This window comes from Metarhizium robertsii (genome assembly GCF_000187425.2).
Source record: "Metarhizium robertsii ARSEF 23 chromosome Unknown MAA_Scf_3, whole genome shotgun sequence".
Classification (NCBI taxonomy): Eukaryota; Fungi; Ascomycota; class Sordariomycetes; order Hypocreales; family Clavicipitaceae; genus Metarhizium; species Metarhizium robertsii.
Window position 1 is genome coordinate 1,660,690 of NW_011942171.1, and position 21,499 is coordinate 1,682,188.

At 50.8% G+C, this 21,499-nt stretch overlaps 2 protein-coding genes across 2 annotated transcripts; one reads left to right on the top strand and one right to left on the bottom strand.

Moving 5' to 3' along the window:
- Nucleotides 1–1,358: 1,358 nt before the first annotated feature.
- Nucleotides 1,359–5,880, bottom strand: MAA_07359 (TORC1 growth control complex subunit Kog1; the record flags this gene model as incomplete). Its single annotated transcript, XM_007825357.1, has 3 exons — nucleotides 1,359–1,575; nucleotides 1,634–5,235; nucleotides 5,485–5,880. 3 exons carry the CDS (start codon nucleotides 5,878–5,880, stop codon nucleotides 1,359–1,361), a joined length of 4,215 nt encoding a protein of 1,404 aa, XP_007823548.1.
- Nucleotides 5,881–10,709: 4,829 nt separating this feature from the next.
- Nucleotides 10,710–15,281, top strand: MAA_07358 (kelch repeat-containing protein; the record flags this gene model as incomplete). The annotated part of the gene is made up of 4 exons (XM_007825356.1): nucleotides 10,710–10,958; nucleotides 11,039–11,414; nucleotides 11,471–11,738; nucleotides 11,804–15,281. The coding sequence occupies 4 exons, from the start codon at nucleotides 10,710–10,712 to the stop codon at nucleotides 15,279–15,281; spliced, it is 4,371 nt and encodes a 1,456-aa protein (XP_007823547.1).
- Between the last annotated feature and the right edge of the window lie 6,218 nt (nucleotides 15,282–21,499).

The window sequence follows — 21,499 nt, forward strand, 5'->3', positions numbered from 1 at the left end:
AGCACCCACATTTGTCCGCAGCGCAACAGCGCTATAGTTGTCCGTTGCCAAGTAAATCGGCATTACCCAGCCGCGGCCTTGGCAGTAGCTTGTTTGGCATGGTGCTCACTCTCTGGCGCCATGAGCCTTTTCAGCCTCAAAGCCTTCTTGAAGGACCTTCTTGGCAGGTACGCCTTCGCCTTCGCCCGTTTAGCCGTCGACACCGGCGCCGGCGGCGGCATCGGGTTGCCATTTGAAAGCAGGCCCCGTGGCGCCGTTAGCCATGACTGTTTTTCGCAGATACACGGGGGTTGCTTCCATCTACCAGAACCAAGAAGAAACAAGACGTCCAAGGACTCTAGTCCATACAGGATGGAATGGGCACCGCGTGCGGTCAAGATAGTTGCCGCAGCTTGTGGTGAGCTGCATCATTGGCAGTCGTGATTCCTGATTCAATGTCGACGGTCCATCCGTACTCGACGCTTCGAAAAAGAGAGCCCCCCCTCCTTGGCGGGACATCCCGCCAGGTGCCCACCCCGCCATGCCGGCAGTCCGGCAACGTGGACTTGCTGGAGAAAACCAGACACCACTCGATGAGTCCCGCTAGCCTCTTTGGTCAGCTCCACATTGGCCTTCTATGGACTTCAACATTGGACGAACCATGACCCTTGGAAAATGTACACAGTACATGCAAGTACGTACTTACGTTCACTGCTGTACGTGTTACAAGTTCTTAGATGATCCAAGCGATCTTCATTGATGGAGTATGGGGTATTTAGTCCAAGAATTAATTCAGAAACCTGCATTTCTGGAAATCAACGAAATTGAGAATAGATCTTCAGGTTGCCCAGGCATCTAGGTAGTTGCTAGACAAGCAGGGCAGCCAGCCCTTGCAAAATTTGCATTCAGCTTATTCCAGGCATAAAAGAAACGTTTGAGGATTTCTGTACGGAGTACATGTCGACAATACAACGCATACTTGATGGCAACGGGAGCCAAACATACCAACTACAGCACCAAGGTCTGTCAACGGCAGAGACAATCCAAGGCGTCATAAGGATACGGCCAGACAATGCAAGGTGAGAAAAAAGTTCAATTAAGTACCACTTTGTCCACCTGCAGAGGGAGGTTGCACGTCTATCAACTCCTGACACAGCAAGTAAAACGAACAAGGCACGCGCTCAACCGACTAATTCGGTATTCTGTCATCTAACCCTCTAAAATCAAGGGCAAGTCAGACCACCTTGGCAAAACCATGCTTTAAACCAAAAAGAGAAAAACTGGCGCTTGTCGTGATAGGATAATTAAAGACAAACGGATGGGGTATATCATAGTGAATTGGACCGGAGTGAGTGTTTTTTCGGAGAAGATGACGGCTTCTAACCAAAATGCAAGGCTTCCGTTTTTTCGCATGTAAACAGGTTTATGTGGTGATCGCCGCGCGCGGCACAGCCAAGGATTGGTCGATGTGGGTGGAAGGCAGTGGCTGCAATGGGTACTCCTCGATTTTGTTGGAGGAAGCTGGAGTATGGTTCGAGGCGAGAGAGTTCGTTGCCATCGAGGTTGAATACCTTGACAGCGTGTTGGGAAGTGCCACTATACCCGGATGTTAGTAAGCAATATTCGCAAGTTGGCCAAGCTGGTCAAGACTTACACTGCAAAGACGGGCAGGTGTTCATGTGTACTGGCCGTCCGCAAGGTATCTCTTGTCGTCTGGAATGAATGCAACGGCCTATCCATCCGGATATCCCACACCTTGACTTTGCCGTTGCGGCTAGCACTGACGAGTTCGCGCTGTCCGCCTCGCTGCATGTGCACGCTCTTGATCCACTGTCTGTCTGATTCGTCCTTCCACTTGCGCACCATGGAGTCCTGAGGCCGCAGTCTCGTGTCGAAGACACGGACAGCGCCGTCTCCAAAACCAGCAACAAAAATGTTTCCAGTCATTTGATCCGATGTCAATGAGGTGACGCACGATCCTGACCGCGCAGGTATGTCCATGACGCAGGTTTCGTGCGCCGCGTACCACACGCGAATAACTCTAACGTCTCCAGCAACGAGGATCCGGCCCGTTACCTGCTGCCAGTCAAACACCATACCAGAGTTCACGTTACTAGGGACCATGTGTGTTAATGCTCGCCATGAGGTTGCCAGTTCAATCTCCTTGTCGGAGTCGTAGTTGCGATATACGCGAATCACACCATCTGAAGAACCCGTCAACAAAAAAGCTTGGTCATCCTCGTTGATGAATCTCATGTCGCTGATATTGGATCCTTGGGGATTGCCGTTTGAGAATCGGCTCAGACGACCTTGCTTCTTCCAGTCCCACACATAAACAGTGTTTCCGTCATCCGACACAGCCAAATGGTCCTCATATTGATGAAATGTCATCTTGGCCGGCTGAGCACCGTTATTCACAATTCCCAGCTGGTTGTTCCATTTATGGGTACCAGCCATTTGTTTCAGCGGCTGCGTCTCTCTCAGCATATTCTCGTTGCGAGCTCGTCTCCAAAGACGCTCATTGTACTCGGTGCTGCCAGGTTCATCTGCCTCGCTAGGTTTCATCTGTGGTTCGCGGAAATACTCAATGGACCATTCAAGGAATCTGCTCTTCAGCGGCATGCTAGGGGCCCGCGAAAGGTCCCTTTCCTCATATGCCCCGGTCATTGGCTCCCGCGCCACATTATACGTTGCTGAGCTCAGGTCACTTTGTTCCGGGGGGGCTGCCATTTGATCCGGTGCGAGCTTGGATGGTGAGCGAGGAGGTACCGGGCTCGCAGGTGTACTTGGCCGTGATCTCTCCTCGCTTCCTATGAACGACTGAAAGAGCAGGCTCGCGGTCCTGCGCAAAATACCCGGAGAAGGCGGGGGTTGCGTTGCCTGCCCACCCACCGTGTGGGATTTCTGAGCAGCCTGTGCCGCATTTCTCAAAATAGCTGTTTGCCTTGCTCGTGTCTGAATCTCTCGCATCAAAAGCTGTGCTGCCTCGCCTACGGTTGAGTTGATCAAGGCATTGTGTATGTAGTCGACGATGATGGTCGCCTCTCGCTGGACCTCTGGGTGCGGGTCCACGCTGAGAATGAGTGCATGTTTCCAGCACGCCATATACACGGTATTGTGTGAGAGGCCATGGGCCATGGGTTTGATTGTCCCGTCTTTGTTTCGATTCTCTGGTCTTGCATAGTGCAGTCCCATCTTGTGGTCCTGACCATCGTCCTGCGGCGGGAAGATCAAATATTCCTTCTCTTCTTGAAGCTGCTCATAAGCTGCAACCAGGAACTTGCTCTCGAATCGAATCATGAAGTGAGACAAGAAGTTGATAAACTCCTTGCGAACCATGGGGCTGCCATCCGTGCCCATCTCTAGAATAGTCCAGGCAATGGACTCTTCAATACGAGCCACCTCATCCGTCAGATCGGGAATTCCCAAGAAATTAGTCATTGCATGAATCATAGCAGCGCGGACTTCACAGCAAGGGTCCCGCATAAGGTATGCCAGCTTGACATAGGCATTCTCTCTGATTCCTCTCCATTTAGCCTCTGGGAGGTCTTGCCATAGCTGGCTTATGCAGAGACATGCCCATTGTCGAAGAAGAGGGTTGCTTTCATTTTGTAGATGAGCCAGGCAGTAAGACATGATGTCCGTCTGGTTGCAAACCATCTGGCCATTCTTGTAATCTTTGCAGAGCATCGCAAGGATAAAGGCACACATGGCCTTGTGCTCGTCGCCGTCTACCACGGGTAGCCCTTCAGATGGCTTCAAAATCTGGGCAAAGTAGCTGTATCCACTGTCTTTAATAAGGTCTTGTTGGCAAGATATGTCCACAGCAATCAGCCTCGCCCAAATAAAAACCATGACGGGTTTCAGCTCTGCAGCAGCTGATTGCAACAGCTTTAGAACATAGGGGAAGATTCCTATGCTAAGTGCCAGCTGAACCGACCAAGGGCCGAGATCCAAGAATCTACCAAGTAAAATGAGAGCTCGTACTCTGTGTTGCTGACTGAGCAAAACCTGCAAGACTACTGGCAGTTGATCAGGGGGTTTCTGTGCCATCGCGTCGCCCCTTGTTAAATACACGTCGAAAGCTGTTAATTGTTCCGTAAAAAAGGTCGAGTTCTGATACTCGTATTCAATGCTTTCGCTCTCCTTCCTTTCAAGCATGGGCAGCTGCGCCAGCGCCATGTCAACTGCTAAATCCCATGTCTCCCACAAGGGGTGTTGATGCGTATCAGGCAGGGCTGGGTACGATTGTGGATGACAGCCATAAACAGTCATGACCCTCTGAGCCAGGAGGAAGTTCCTGAACAACGCAGCCACCATCAAGTCTTGACGGAAAAACTTGCGGAATAAATCTCGAGGCAGCGTGGTCCATGCAATGCTGTCCGTAATAGCTGTGAAGATCCAGTTGAGCTCGCCAAGGGGTGTCCGTCTCTCTTGAAGACGCCCAGGTAGTTGCTTAGCGCGTTCCGGAGTGAGATTGGTCTTGAGGGGATTTTGAAGTACAAAAAACCATAGCGCCATCTCGATGGGCGTTGTCAAGCATGCCGTGAATAGATCCGCCGGCAACTGCGGGTTGGTGGGAAGGTTTTCTTTGACTGCGCAAGCGGCGAGATGAATATAGGGCCGAAAGCTGGTCTTTTCATAGTGAGGATCCCTATCCGCTGCTTCCTCCTCCTCCTCCTCATGCTTCTCAACAAAGCGGTGATAATTGTTCAAGATGTTTCCAGCCTCGGAGCAATCCCAAACAAAGATGGTCGGAGCCTGTAGCCATTGCTGTAAATCATACAGAGAGACAGGGATGTACTGTGTATATGTCTTGTTAAACACCCAAATCTCACCGGATGCGGTGGGTTTGGGCACGCCATGGCCATTGTAGTGCAGCAACACTCGCTCATCCTTGGCATTTCGTCTTAAAGATACGCAAAACTTCTTGGTTTCCTCGACGGACGGATCCAGGTACTGTTTATAGCGAGCACGGATAGCTAGCGTCTCATACTGAGTCTGTAAAGCCTTGCCTATGTTCTCTAGGGCCTTCTGGATAGGAGGCACTGTGGGGTCGGTCCAGGCCTCGAGTTTTGCTCCGGGGGTCGTCTTGAGCTGATCTGGGGGCTCGACTCCGATATTCAAGCAGACCGCAAGGGCAGCAGACACAGTCTTGAGTCTATCTCGTTGTCTCCAGTCTTGCAACTCATATTCTAGGCGCTTCGGCTTGCCAGTGGTCTCATGGCGTTTATCGGTAAAATACATGTACCAGTTCTGGGACGGCATGATTAGCAAGCGCATAAGGGGTCTCTTTGCATACATAATTTTGGCTTGCAAAACAAGATCTCGGGACGGTATAATTTTTGCCCACATATGCAGGGCTAGTGTTTATCACCTATTCGCACAAGAGTGTGGTATCACAACAAACGCCATGAACGGCACGTGTCCCATTTGCGCAACTCAAGAAGCGCCAACAAGGGTAGAGCAACAGCCCTCGAGGAGGGTGGGATGGACATAACATACACTTGCTAATTGTGAGATGATGTGTTCGGACTGATAGTGATCCTCGAAGCCATGTCGAGCTCCCCACTCACTAATCTCCTCCTCGGTATCGGACTCTTCGACAGGACGCGGTGCAAAGTCGCTCTTGGATCGAAGTAAAGGCGGCTTCACACGATGGTTCTCTGACCGCTCTCCCAGTTCATCTCCAGACTCGACAAATACAACGCCATTCTTTCTACCGGGTGCGCTGGAGGGGCGAATATTGTCTCCGGTGTCATTGGAGAGGTCGTCGCGGTCGGGGCTGCTGTCACCTTGCCCGCGGAACCTGGAAGTGGACGTCTCTCCATTGGCATGACCGATGCCATTGGTGGTTGGGGCGGACGGCAACGACCCGTTCAAGTCGGATCGCAACGTCATGGTCGCAAAGCTTCCATGGGCAAGCGAGGATGTTCGTCTCGTCGCGCGGGCGACGACGCTCTGAGATGCGGGCTGCTCAAGCGTCAGATGGAGAGGGAGATGGAGATATGGAGGAGCTTGGTTGCTCGGCGGAGACGGGCTGGGGATGGCAACGGAGCTGCGGGAGCATGTGGCGATGGGCAGGCGGCTTGGAGTGCGCGCGTGCGAATGGATGCAGCCAGCTCTGGGTTCGGAGTGGGTCTCGAATCAGGACTTGACATTGCTGGAGCAGTCGACATAAGCGCCTGGGCAGGTGCCAGGCAGGACTGGCAGCGTCGTGGTTGCTGCGCTAGGCGGTCAATACCTGCCTGCACATGTGTCACCGGTGTCTACCGTAATTGAGCCCGCATGTGGTAGTAGCTCAAGTGCTGTCACGGACCAGACTGTTGGTTGCTGTCAATTCCATTCATCAATACTCCGTACTAGTACTACTACAACTAACTACGTACTGCTTAAAGGATGTAGTACTCCGTATTCGTCACCAATCCACATCAAGTATGGAGTGTGGAGTGACTGGCGGAAAGACTAAATTAAACTGCTGTCGACCGTCATAGCCACATGTTCAATTGTTTTGAGGTTGGGGAAACCATCAAGTCGTTTTCGCACTACTCCGTAAGCAGCTCAGGAACACCAAGTCTTGTCGCCTTCGCCTTCGCCATGACCCAAATTCTGTCGATGGATATTTGAGCATTCTTAAAGAGCCTAATTGGCAACTCGTGCAACTACCTAGGTAGTCATGACAGGGTAGACACGTCTGCCCGCCTTTGTCAAATCTGCAATCGATCCTCCGTCTTAAATGCATTCCCAGGCTGCCGTGGACTTCTTCACCGAGTACGAACGGCGCTTTGCTGCCTGTCCGTGGTGTTCGACGATTGGCGCATCCGGTACGCTTGTCAGGACACATGACAGTCCAACAGCATCAATCGGGCGACGTTTAGACGGCATCGCCGTGCGCCCAACCAAAGAGGGCTTGGATAATCCCCTTTCCCTTGCCGATTTTATTTTACAATCGATGCTGTCTACGAGGCAGATGGCCCTTGCTTGCCAATACGTCTGGTATTATATATCAATGACGCACCAGACAAGCCTAGCCAAGACCAGCTAGTAATGGCTTTCCCCGGATTCCAAGATGCTAGGTAGCTGCGGAATTCGGAGTACCGCAGCTTACAACAACCAAACCTAGGAGATGTGTATTTGAAGCGCGATGGTACGGGACTAATTCTGAAAAGCTTTGGTCTTGGTGGCTCTTTGAAGAATTGCCACGTGACCGGCTCAGCGGCAATTCCTGCGGGCGTACGGAGTAAGTTGACTTAATATCCGTCTCCCGTTTGTTTTCCTGTGAACGACCCTGGGGCCAATTTCTCGGTAACACGTTTAGATCAAATCCCACAAACTCTATCTATAAGCTCATTTTGTCGTCCTCTTTTCCCTGAACCGGCCGGCCCCAAACCCACAACCCATCAAGCGTCCTGCTTGCCTGAAGCACATGGCTCCGCGTTTTGAAACGGGTTGCGAGGTATACCAATCCCCGACTGTCCTGAAGGGGCGGCACTGTCGACCGCTACTCCAGCAGTACTGTTCTCCGGGCGCAACCAAGGGTTTTCGCTGTTTCACGATATCGATCTTCGAGACAAGAGGAGTGCTGGCAGATGCGAGCGGGAGACCCACATGCCGCCTGCTTGTGACTGATGGTCCCATGTTGGATGGCTGCTGGTCAAAGTGCCTGCATCTCGACAGACGTGGTGCTCAACCATTGATCTTCACATTGACGCCAAGTCGCCGTCACAGTGGCCGGCCGTGCCGCTCGGACGAGCTTGTAGAGAAGCGGGTGGTGATGGTTGCTGAACCGCCTGTTGACAGTAGCGGTTCACAATGCGCATAATCACCGAAGAAGAAATAATCATAATCAGTAGACTATATTTGGTACGCCGCCTTTGGGAGGCAACGGCCGTTTAATTACGACGACACAAGGCCAATCTATCCGTCAATGCCGTGTGACAACCGTGCCAAGCAGCATCCGTTTAGCTCCACGTCCATACGTCCATGAGCAAGGCACTGGCCATCACACAATGGCTTGACTTATGACTTATGCGTGAGGGGGCCGACCATTCGAGTTGCTTTGGATCGTAATGAGCAGAATGCTGGTTTCGAGCGCAGGTTTATTTATCAGAGCAACTAACTTGGCACTGTTCAATTTTTTTTTTTACATCCAGTGCCGCTCTTGCCCCCAACAAATGCGGGCTGGCCAAGAACTTTGGAGTCTGGTTAGTCTAGGGCCAGGCTTAATATAGCAACCAGAACAAAGAAGATCAACCCAGTTCGTCCGAGCCCAGGAACAGGGTTCAAGGACGAAGCAACCAGACGCAATTCCCTCCCATCTCAGCGGCTAGGCTCTTGTGCGTTTCGCAAAGCCCTGCGAGGCGCAACTCCAGGACGGGGGGATCCGAGGACGTCCGAGGAGGCTTGCGGCTGTAGTAGTACTTCCTCTCCCTCCGTCGAGTATTCTCGACTGTGTGCATCAGCCGCAAATGTCGGGATCATGGAAGCCAGTCAATAGGCAAGCTTGCGCTTTCGCATGACGTTTCCGTGCGTCAAACGGCACAAAGGAATACACGCGAGCCAAAATCGGAGACATGCTCCTCTTTTCCAAGAAGAGGTGCACGAGGGAGGTTGTGCCTTGATTTCCTGCTCTGTGAAGTGCAGCGACGATCTTGACCGAAAAAAAAGGTCAACTTACTGAAGTACCAGCTACTATCAAAGTGCGCCAGAGAACTTGCGCAGGTGCAAGTGGATGCGTGGGAACCCCGGCAGCCCCTGATTTCCCCTGGCTTTCACACCGAGTGTTGGCTCTCCATCTCCTGGCCGCTGTTGACAGCAGCTGGGAATGTCTGGTCTCGGGACGAACGCGGGCCAATTGGTATCAGAGAGGAACTTGGTCTTATTATATACAAGCAAGACTCGTGTTACACACATTCATCCCACGCGCATCCATTCCAGTCGAAAGCGGGCCGGACATTGAAGCAATCCAGAGCCATTATTGTGGTCGCCAGCTGGTACCTGACACGGCCATGGCAATCTTGTCCACACAGCGCCACCTTGGCACCATGCTTCCAAGGCCTACGGTTTCTTGATTGTAGTATTCGTGAGCTTATCTAATACCAGATTCAATGGGGGGACAAAGTACTAGTACTAGTTGTAAGGTTGCCCAGAGTACTTGGCGGAGCATGCCCGTTTAGGCCGGAAGAAACAAGCGCCATCATTGGCCAGGGGGGTCGGAATGATGGGTGAACTGGGTGCTTGGGGCTCAAATGTTCGCTGGACCCAGCTTGAGGTGTCAGTGCAAGTGCGTACATGGCGCTACATATGTACTCCAATAACATTTGAGGGGTACTTGGGCTCCTTGAATTTGCTGGTCGTGCTGTGCAGCTTCCAACGCACTGTTCAGCGACAGACCCGCCCTGGCCAAGACTCTCATCTGCCCCATTCGCCCCGTTATTTCTGTGGCTGCTCCGTCGTCCCTGTCCTTCCCCAGCCCTCAGCGCCCATACATACAAATACTGCTACGGAGTACTAGTACTACCGTCAACATGTACAACATGGCTTAATCAAGATGCCCAGGTCAGGAGCTTAAAATGGGCTTATGATGCGGGCTGGCAGGTGGTTTGGGCGGCTAGCAAGGGGAGTTGAGCCATCGCGTTCCTACGTTAAATGACATGGTTTACCGTAGGGAATGCGGAGAACGGAGAATGAACAACATAGTGCCAGGATAATGTTGATTCCTCATAGTAGCCGTGGTTTGAAATCACCTCCAGCCCTCTCTTGAGTTTTTGTTGACTCGATTCCCAGCCCAGACCTGGGGTAAGTCTGGCGTGATTATGGAGGACCGAATAGTATGTACATCGGGTGCATCGTGCGGGTGCAAGCACTATTACCAGTGCAAGTTGCTCCTTCCCACTTTGAAAGCTGCGTCTCCTATTTTAGCTCCTGGCGCCTGGTCCTGGCTCTTTCTGACTGGCCAGCGGCCACAGACGTGGACTTACCAAACCATCGCCAATCCCCCAAACGTATGCACCGGACTCCTTTCAAATGTTGCCTTACTCACCCGTTGGCCCTTTCGCTTGGCTCGCCGCATTCTCAAGGCAAAACACTCGCCCTATGTTGATCTCTTGATCCCCTCCTTTATAATCGCCATCCTATGGGCTTTCGCATGTAATACCTTGATCTTGATCGATTCGAGAGCCAACCAGCCCCCCTCCCCTCTTCTCGCCGGCCGTGGACTCGAGCACCAGCATCAGTTGACCTCCGACTCCATTTGCCCATGTAGCCTCCCCTGACACGCCCCTCTAGAGTCTCACCCCCGAAAAAAAAAGGCGGCTGGACTTGAATCCGTTGACAACCTCCCGACTCCTACTCCGTAGAGCTAGTCCACCAGACCTGGATGCTTTACCAGCCTTCTCCAGACTCGAGCGCGCCAATTTCCTTGCTCCTGTCTGCAACTTCGCGTCGAGTTGCTGCCGCCGCTTTCGTTCCTTGGCTCCCGTTTCCCGACGTGCAGTCCCGTCCGTGTTCTCCGTCGCCCTCGAATCGAACGTCCAACGTCCCAACGTCGCAGCACGCGGTCAACAATTCGGGCGCAGCCATCGCATCGCCTGACCAACTCTCAGGGAGCGCTCGGGCCGGAACCCTCATTGAACGGGTGATTTTTTGATCCGATTCGAAATATTCTTCCACCACGATTCGGTTTTGACCTGATCCCCTAACCTCACCGGTTAGCCGGTCTCTGGTTAATCATGGCGTTCCTATTCAAGTCCAAGAAGAGCCAGGACCGCGCATTATCAAGTCGCGATGGCAACTCTGGCTCACAGGGGTCCATTCAGAGTACCAGTTCTCGCTTGGCCCGCGACGAGAAGAATGCCGCCGCACAAAGAGCTACTCCCACGGGAAGCTTGAATTCCGTCGATGAAAATGGTACTAGTAGCCCGGAACAGCTTCGCCGGGGAGGGAGTTTAGAACAAACTCAGCCATCATCAGATCTACCCGTGAGCCCACGCCATATTTCCATGCATCTTCTTCAAGCGGGAATCGCGCTAATAATTTTCTCTCATGATTGTCTCGATAGCTTCGAAACACACCACCAGCCTCTAATCCCAATGCCTCTCTATACCCATGGTCGCAAAGGCGGCTAACATACACCCCAAACCACCCGAGTCCTTTCCCCCGATATGGCGCTGCCGTAAATGCAACCGCGTCGAAAGAAGGCGACATATACATGATGGGCGGCCTGATCAACAGCTCCACTGTCAAGGGCGACTTGTGGCTGATTGAGGCCGGGGGCAACCTCGCTTGTTACCCTCTAGCGACTACCGCCGAGGGCCCAGGCCCGAGAGTTGGCCACTCCAGTTTACTCGTCGGCAATGCATTCATCGTTTATGGTGGTGATACCAAGATTGAAGAGTCCGATACCTTGGATGAGACTCTATATTTGCTGAATACCTGTAAGCAGACTGGCATGCTTGACAATACAGTAGGCAGGTTCTAACAGGCAACTTAGCAACGAGGCACTGGTCCCGTGCCCTGCCGGCTGGCCCTAGGCCGTCTGGGCGATATGGCCATTCACTCAATATCCTAGGCTCCAAGATTTACATCTTTGGCGGTCAAGTCGAAGGCTACTTCATGAATGACCTTTCCGCCTTTGACCTCAACCAGTTGCAGTCACCGAACAACAGATGGGAGATTCTCCTTCCAGGCGATACCTCTCCAAAGGCGCCGGCCGCCCGTACAAACCACTCTATGATCACATTCAACGACAAGATGTATCTGTACGTATACCTCGCTTTCTTCCGCTTCCTAAAATAGCCGTAATGTACTTACGTGGGTAACACAGATTTGGTGGAACGAATGGCTTCCAGTGGTTTAATGACGTGTGGTGCTACGACCCAGCTGTTAACAAATGGGCTCAGCTAGACTGCATTGGCTACATTCCTGCGCCTCGAGAGGGACATGCTGCAGCGCTCGTAGACGATGTCATGTATGTTTTTGGTGGTCGCACCGAAGAAGGGACCGATTTGGGCGATCTGGCGGCCTTCAGAATATCATCGCGACGATGGTATACTTTCCAAAATATGGGGCCATCACCATCAGCTCGATCAGGCCACAGTATGACAAATGTGGGAAAATCTATTGTTGTCCTAGGTGGTGAACCGAGCTCAGCGACAACTACTATCAACGATTTGGGCATCATGTATGTTCTGGATACGACTAAGATTCGATATCCCAACGATAGTCAGCAAGGTGCTCAGAGGGTGACCCAGGGAACGCGGAGGCCAAGTGGGAGTGAAGTACCGAATGCCACCGTTCGACAGCTACCCGCTGCCTCGAGTGCCCAAGATCCACGGAAACAAGGCAATGCACCCGTCACAGCCGCTACCGCAATACCTACTACTCCTGCTAACAAGCCTCCGAACGGGTACCACTCACCACCACCCGGTGGCCCTGAGCAACAGAATACAGGTGCTCCATCCGCTCCCTCTTCTAGCACGCCGCCGTCCAAAGTTCCCAGAGCCGGTGTCACGCCGAGCCCTGCTGGTCCGCCTCCTCAAGGACCGACGCCAGCCAAACCTACCGTTGAGACTTCGGCCGTGGGGCGTGCCCGAGGAGCTTCGGCAGATCGTACTGGGGCATCTGGGTCTCCACAGACAACGAGACCGCCGCAGGCTGCAGTTATCGCCAGCGAGGTTGATACAGCAGCTGTCAATGGACGACGAACACCGACGACTCAGGCATCGCCCGTTGCACAACCAACAAGAAATGGGTCCAAGCAGGAATCGCCGGCCGGCGATGCGGGCAAGGCCCATCAGAAGGGTCACCGTCACCTGCAGGGTTCCGTGGATAGTTCCGCCGAATCTGGAGCTCGGGCTATTCGACCGTCATCGCCGCCGCCACCCACAAGACAAACGAGTAATCCTCTGTCTCGACGTTCGTCTGGCAGAAATTCTCAGACTGTTGCTCTTCTGAAGGAACTAGATTCGTCGAGAAACAGAAACGCATGGTACGCTTCCGAGCTGGAGTTGGCGCGAAAGGCTGGATATGTGTCAAGTGCCACCATGGCTCCCCTTGATGCCAAGGCCGCTGAAACATTTGATGATGAGGACCGACCACTAATTGAAGCTCTGTTGGCTATGAAAACGGAACTGGCAAACGTACAGAGCGCAGTGGACAAGCAGGCTGTGGTGGCCGCCAAGCAGATTGCCGAGGCTGAGAAGCAACGTGACGCAGCCATTCAGGAAGCGGTTTACGCCAAAGCCAAACTGACCGCATACTCTGGAGGAAGTTCATCAAGCACACCTCAGCTGGATGGCGAGCGAGACGAGCCGGCGGACCGATCTGGTGAGATTGGCAAGAAACTCGCGACGGCCCTGCACCTTCACAAGGACTTGAAACAACAACTGGAAAGTCTCAGGACTGAATTATCGGCAGAGAAAAATGCTCGCCAGCTAGCTGACGATACTACATCTGCAGCCCAGAAGCGTATGGCCGATCTGGAGACTTACAGACAGCAAACATCAACAGAGGTTGAGCGACTGAAGGCGGAACTACATCTTGTACAGCGGGAGGCCAGAGAGAAATCCGTCGCCTGTGCCGAGGCTGTAGCAGCCTTGGAGCTGATAAGAGTGGAAAGAGGCGAGTTCGAATCCAAATATAAAGAAGCCGTCGGCTCATCAAAGGACCACAACGCAACATTTGAAACTTTGAGAAGCGCCATCGCCGCCTCACAAGACGCTAGATCACACTTGGAGAAGAAGCTCGAAGAAGAGAGACTGGCCCGCGAGTCAGTGGAAGACAAACTCAATAAGTTGAAAACGGAGCACGAAGCTCGTGCGACGGAACTGGCTACGTCAACGCAACGGCTACGCGATGCGGAAGAGCTAGTCGAAAAACACTCAAACGAGGCCCGAACTCATCGGGAGGCACTGCTATCTGGCCTTGGCAAGATTACAACCAGGGACTTGGCGAACGGAAGCAAGGGTGACAGTGGGCGTCTTGTCGCACTGCAGAACCAACTTGCTACAGCAAACGAACTGGTGAAGAAGTATCAACAGGAGGCTGACGCGGCGGCCGATAAGCTGCGTAGCGCCGAAGAGCGAATCGCAGGGCTGGAGCAGTATCAGGAGCAGTCAAGCAGGGAGGGTGTGGCCATAAGAAGACAGCTCCAGTCTGCCTTGAGGGAAACACAGAGCCTTCAAGCCGGTCACACCGAGTTGAAGAACAAACTGGCGGCTCAACAACTCGAGACTAACGCAATGACTGTGCAACACAATACTCTGAAAGATATACTGGCAGAACGTGGGATTAGTCCGACCGGTGGTGCCGTCCGCGGTCGTAGCCTGGCCAGTCCCCGAACTAGCTCCCCCGACCAAAGCCGCGTGCGAGACTTGGAGATGCAACTCGCCAATGCCACTGCGGCCCATGAAGAGAGCCGACAACAATTTGCATCTCAACAACAGGAGTCAGAGATGGCGTACCGCGATAAACTCCAACAACTCGAGAGCGACTACCAATCAGCAGTGCATTATGTCAAGGGAACGGAAAAGATGCTGAAGCAGCTCAAAGACCAACTGACGCGTTACAAGACGGATAATGGACGCCTCAAGTCGCAAATGGAGGAGCTGCGAGGTCGACTTGAGGAAGCTGAGGGTGATGGACAGCGATCAGGATCAGCCCAGGCAGACTGGCAAGCCGAGCGAGATGCACTGCATCAGAGGGTGGAGGCCCTCGAGATGGAACTGAAGACTTCTGGATCTAAACTGGAGCAGAGTCGCGAAAAGCTGAAGAAGGAGCTGGCCGACAGCAGGAAGCAGCGCGATGAAGCTGTCAAGGATCTTGACTTGCACAAGAAGGATCTAGAACAACTTCAAACCGAAAACGCTCTTCTTGAACAGCGGACCACTGACGCGGAGCAAAAGGTGGCGCTCCTACTTGACCAGGTTGAGCACTCGGTTGATAACTATCGACGCCGCAGTCGGCAAATTCCCAACATAGCTATCGAAGGCACGAATGGCGGAGCCCATGGACATAGTCGCAATGAGAGTTCCGAAAATGAGAGTACATATGAGGGCAACAGTCTGGATGCTAGAAACAGCGCGGCGCTCGACAACCTTGCCAGCGAGCTCGAGACCCTGCGAAGTCACTGGGAAGCTACTAACAAGAACTACCGGCTGAGCACCAATTTCGATTTTGACTCTCCTGCAGTGGGCAAGAAGGCGAATGAGGGCTCGACAGATGGTGGTCTGAGTGACAGTCTAGCCGATTGGAGAAAGAGACTCGACACTGAAGACCAGCACGCCGGCAGTGACAAGGTTTAGAAGAGGAGAGCCTGGCCACCCGAAGTTTTTTAAAAATTCAGGCATTCACGGCCAGAGATTTCTGGATATCGCTACGCATTCATGACAAAGACTATATACCCGGCCGTCGCTACATGTTAGTCTCGCAAAAAAAAGCAAAATGGTTTCTTTGGCATCCATATGTGTTGTACATTGACGCAGCCCAAGTTTTCTTGGCAGTTGACGCAGGGAAAATCGGAAGCAACCCGGAGTTTGGGAATCTAATCTATTCTTGTTTTGTTTTATTTAATTTTTTTTTGTCGAATTTTGGTACATTTATTCTATCAGGGGCTCGGTGTGAGTATGAACGGTTGCGCCTAATAACGCTCGCAAAATGACAATGTCTAAATCCTATTGATTTGATGGCAAGAATTCCTTCCCCTTCTCCTGCCTTTTTTTCTTCCTGTGCTGGTTCTTTTTTTGCCAAATTGGAAGTTTTTTTCTTTCCCTTTCTTTCTTTCTTCTCTTCAACTTTACAACAAGGACCCAAGTACGACTTTGTCCGGGTATCTTCCTAATGATGGGAGGCAACAAGACAAAAAAGGGGGGGAGGGGTCTACAATGTAAACATTATGGTGAAAGTGTTGGATTGGTATTGAGTTTGTCCAGGATGATGAGCAGTCGGATATCACCGTTAATGTGTCGGTGGAGTGGTTGAGGACTTTTTTCCAAGTCTTTTTGCGGGGTTTTGCTTTGTTGTGTATACGATGATATGAGTTGCTCAAGATGATGAATTGAGTCTGTTTTCCAAGTAGGCTGCTGACGTGACGTTGGTGTAGTGATGTATGTACATGGTGGTTGGGGCCCGTCTTTGTCAAAGCGTGACTGACTGCCTTTGAATCATGTTAGTATTGTACGTGGATGTTGTGCTGCAGCATGAATGGCAGGTGATGGATGGCAATGTTGAACTCACTTATACGCCGAGCCTATGTGCGGCATAGCTTCGGTATCGCTCCCATACTTTCCAGACGATGAGGATGAGGGGAGGGATGTTGACTAACACGCCCACGATGGCGACGATGGCTTCGGGCGACAGGGACATTGGTGCTTTGGCTCAATGGTCGGATACGTGGAAAGAAGCGTAAACTGTGATTGTACCGAGTAATCGGGGGTATGAATTGAAGAATATTTTGAGCTTGTCCTCACGAGATGGCCATGGTGGAACTGAGCAAGGCATATCATTATATTATATAGGTCGACAATGCAAAGCAGTGTCGGCGAGGACGTCAACGGGCAGAAGTTCGCCGACATCCTGAACCCGGAGCGGCGGCACAAAGGTCGTCACTGTTCAGGCAAAGAGGTCTTACTGCCTGCATATGCGCCTCGCTGAAATGTCGTCCTCAATGTGTCATGTGTGCTCGTGCAGCAAATCATCTCAAGCGGCCAATAGCTACCCCATCATCGGGCGCGTCAGTACGGACGGATGGATCCGCGATGCTTCGCGGCAAGCCTTTGTACGTCCATGGCCGCTCCACGAATCAGACTGGTAGCTAACTGTAGACATATTCTATAATGTAGCGCTGCCTCCTGTAACGTGTGGTTGGGAACAGCCTCATTGTCAACGACGAGTCAAATTGGCGGCAGTAGTAGACCCCAGGTAGGCGTATACCGACCAGAAATTTCGGGCCGCCCAGCGGACGATGTACCTATAAGATTAGCCATGAGTGACCTGACAGGGGATTATATACAGGGGCCTCTCTGCTAACAAGAGGGCCTTCAATTTATAGTAGTAGCTGTTAATTGTGATTTACAGGGGAGTAATAGTTTTTAGTGGTAACTTGTGTTAATAAGAATTTTTTAACGGCTTATTAGGTCTGGTACTTTCTCCACCTCGTGTACTCCCTATAATAATCCCTTTTAATTAGCTGTAGGCCCCCTGGCTAAACTTTCAGGGTCTGAATTGTAAAAGGGTGCTGACCGGTCTTAAAAGTGAAGTTGGTCAGAAAAGTGGGAGTCCAATTTAAAAGGTCTGGTAGAAAAAGGTGGAATAGCTGACATGCGGATAGGGCGCCGTGTAACGGGGGGGAAACGCTCCGGTCTCTTCCCAGCACTTGCTGTAACACGAGCGTGCAGGAGAAATTGCTCGTGTACGCTATTCTTCAGGTGGGTTGGACCAGCTATATTTTGATCGGCAAATATTCTGCTTGTGTAACTGAGCGTCTGACCTTGCATTTATGCTATCAACTAGTTATCAGTTATACTAATATAATAATAGTATAGCACGTGTTACACGGCAAAGGGGCCTGGACAAGGGTATTAGACCACAAAGAAAAGTATTACGAGGAACCGGAGCTGGACTATGAGGGAGAGCTGCTTTAAGTAGTAGTTCTTGTTATGGTCCAATTAGCCTCGCGGTGAGCGAAGGCAATCAAACCGCCCTTTCAAGAACGGTAGCAAGTCGGAAGACGCTAACCATTGACGTTTCCCTTTGATAACCTAACATCTAAGTAAACTTGGCGGATGGTGATGGTCAAACTGCGCTTATACTAGCCGTTAGTTCTGGCGATAGTCATGTCGTGGAAAGACTACTGTCCGAGTGGCCAGGGTGTTGACGCGAACCACAGAGATAAATCGGAGCAGACAGCACTCATGTACGCGGGAATACAGAATATGTCAGAGTTTTCAGAGCCTCTTCTCCCCGACTCTAGAGTCGATCTTCACATTCGGAATCACTCTGGGACGGTACCTCTTAGCATTGCGTCGTGACACGGGGACCAATTCATGGTGGCGCAACTTTTTGAGTATAGCGATATTGATGTTAACCTTCAGAATGTCAATGGCGAAACTGCTTTTTACATCGCTGAAGCTTGTCTATCAGCCTCCAATGGACCTGGATTTGTCGCAGGAAGAAACTCGACACAAGGGAGGGGGGGAAAGAGTAGTCCCATTTGTGTTGTCTGGCGCCTCCATGAAAGAGAGCTTTTTGTTGAGGCCGGGGTTAAAAACAGGCAATCTCTGGGTGTGCAATATTACGCGGTGTGTGGTTATTTATTGTCTGGTGCTTCGATATCGGAGGAGAAGGCTGGAGGAGACGGGGAAATAGTAGATGGAAACGGGGAGGACTAATTTACGGGAAAGGCGGGTTCAGGTAAGCTGTCACGGGTAATAGTCGGGGGAGTTCGAATTTCGGACAAGGGCGCTCGCCGTTTATGCCACTCTTGTGAGCAGGTTCGAATGTTTGATTATATTGATAAAGCTAGTTATCAAGACATTGTTTTCAATCAAGACACTTTGGCCGAGTGGTTAAGGCGGTGCCCTGCTAAGGCATTACATTCGTGTGCGTAGGTTCGAATCCTGCAGGTGTCGTCTTTTTGCTTTTTAATATGATTTCTGTGTTAATAAACTGCAAGATACAGGGTTATCTTTCTCTTTTGGCTCTAAGTGTGTTTTTTACGCCTGCGTTCATTGCATTGACGTCCTCTACCCGTCTTGGAAGGAGCCGCTGTCACTGGGTATTTACTCCGAAGATCTCTGGTGGGCAACAGATAGCTCCACCCGAGTTGCTTGAATAAAATTGTATAACAGCAGCGATGCAAATGTTGGGTTCTGGCGAAATGTTAATTTTTTCTGGCGTGACCTTTTTTTTTTTTTTTGCCTTTTGGGTTCGCCAAGAGACTGGCAATAAAGGGTTGAGGCTTGAAGTTGGATGGTCCTCTTACCCTATAAGAACCCACAGAATTGTGACAAGATTGGCCAAGACAGAGTTTGTTATTCAGGCACTGAATTTAGAGACGGCCATCTCACAAGATGCAACATTTGAAATGGGCTTGCGGTTTTCGCTCACGTCGTGGGCGCCGTCCAGACTCTGCGCCGAGACATATCTATGGATCACAGAGAGCCACGGGGGCAATCACGCATGAGAAATGGCAACCCTTGGTATGTAATTGCTTCCTTGTCTTATCTAATCTTCCAATGATGTGAACGGCAACAAGGCACTGAACATGCAGGTGGCACGGCCAAGTCGACACGGCCAAGTCGATCCACGATGTAGGTTGCCAAGTTCCAAACTATTTATACATATTGTTACACGGAAAAGGCCCAACAGATCGTGGATCCCAACAAAGGGGCTTCACCGATACGGGACTTCTTGGTTACACAGCTTAAACACGTGCCCGGGCCAGAGCTCTAGGCCCGGGCGTCCCTTTTATGTATATGAAGCGGTCACCCTTCTCTTCCTTCCTCTTAGCAACTCAAGAGCTTAGAGACCCCTTCGAGATTATTATTGAATTGAGCCCCTTTTGCTTCAAGCCCTCTATTGAACCCTTGTCACACATATAGTGAACAAGCTGGGCTTCTTTCAGCCAGATCTGCTCTCATGATCTCATCTGCCAAGCTGAACCACGAAGCAGCTACGCTCCGCTTGGTCGCACAGCTATACAGGAAGTTAAACATCACCTCTTTAGAAGAATAGGATAGACTCTGTTTAAATATCTCCATTTGGAAATTTCAAATGGAATTTCGCATGGTGCGCGCAGCAGCCAGGCCAGCAGCAATAAGGGCCGTATCTTATACTCATAGCATAGACTCAGAACCTAGTAGCAACAGGCGGTAGAATAGTTGTGGGAACGCATATTAGAGCATAGAGACTGCAACTAAAAGTCAACACTATTGGAAACTAGATCCCGCACTGGCTGCTTGATGTTGGGTTAAACGCTTCCTTGCCCGGGTTAATTACGCCTAAGCACACTAATGGCTGAATTACCCGTACGAGATGCCACATTGAGTCGCTGTTGGGGTTATTGAAAGCCCCGTAAGCTATTGCAGAACACACTACATGTGTTTATACAGGAAATGTCTTTACGAGACTTGCTAAAATCTTCTGGGGCGCTGTCCACATGACTTGGGGACTGGGAATGCAGTATATTTGGATAGACTCTTTGTGTATTATTCAAGACTCCAGGGGGATTGGCATACTGCGCCCTCTCTTAGGCCACGAATGTAAGGGACTATAATTGTGAAACAGGACGCAACTTTGGCTGGTTGGCGGGTAATGCTGGTGCGTTGTCTGCGACAAGGACTCAATGAGGGCTTGGGGTCAATAGCTTAATTCATATAATGATAGTCTTTGCCATTACAGTTTCTGGGTTTTACTTAAGGCCTAGATGACCAAAGAGCTCAATTTATTCAACAAAGTCGGCAAGAGCCTTTGCGCTACGTTCCGTTATCGTAGCCCTCGTGTAATTGTATGACAACTATTTAGAGTATTGTATCCATGATAATTGGGTTAAAGAAAATAAGGGAAAGGAATTGACTAGGTGAATAGCTGAATATGTGACGACTACTATTATTTGGTCAATTTTACAATATGACATTGACCTATTGGGGGTCGCTCTGTGCTTCTGTACTCAATGATTGAATGAATGAGGCCGATGGGGAGGCGGAAAATCATTGGCTCTAGGGCTGAGCTCAAGATTGAACAGCTGGTAATTCAAGTTGTTCACGGTTTTAACTTTTCAAATTCCACCAGCTGTTGAAGTTATCCAAAAAGAGAGCTACGGGAATAGAGTTTTTTCTTGTCAAAAGATTAAAAAAAACGACACCTGCAGGATTCGAACCTACGCACACGAATGTGATGCCTTAGCAGGGCACCGCCTTAACCACTCGGCCAAAGTGTCTTTGATAGTGGAGACCGCATTAATTGAGAAATATATTGGCTAGTTGACAAGCAGTACCAATCACTTTAAGTATTGACAGTTCTCCATCATCAATACGTTAATGATAGTCAAGGCTAATGTCGCCGGACCTTGTGAATGACTTGGCTGGTGGTCCTAATTTTGGAGTCGCGAGTGTGACGCAGAAGTTTCAGCGCGGCCTGTTTCTTTGCATCACAGGAAAAAATACCAAAAAATGGGCGCCGCGGTATTTTATGCAGAACTAGTGCATTCTCGGGTATCTGTCAGACGTCTGCGTGAGCTTTGGATTTTGAATGCCGTGGACACAAGGCACTCGGATTGAGCATTATCTCTTTAAATTTCCTATAGCTTCTAGGCACAAGGAATGATGAGTTGCCTTCCAATGTTATTGCAAATTGCGGAAACCATGTAAAAGCTACCCCGCACCCCAGGTTGCCATGTTTTGCATCCACGGTTCCACGGAGGACCTAGAAGACATGATATTAGGTCCAGGTGCCCACCCGATACTAGCCCTACTTTTCTGCTTAGCTAAAACTAGCTTTATTTTTATTTAATTAACTATAAATT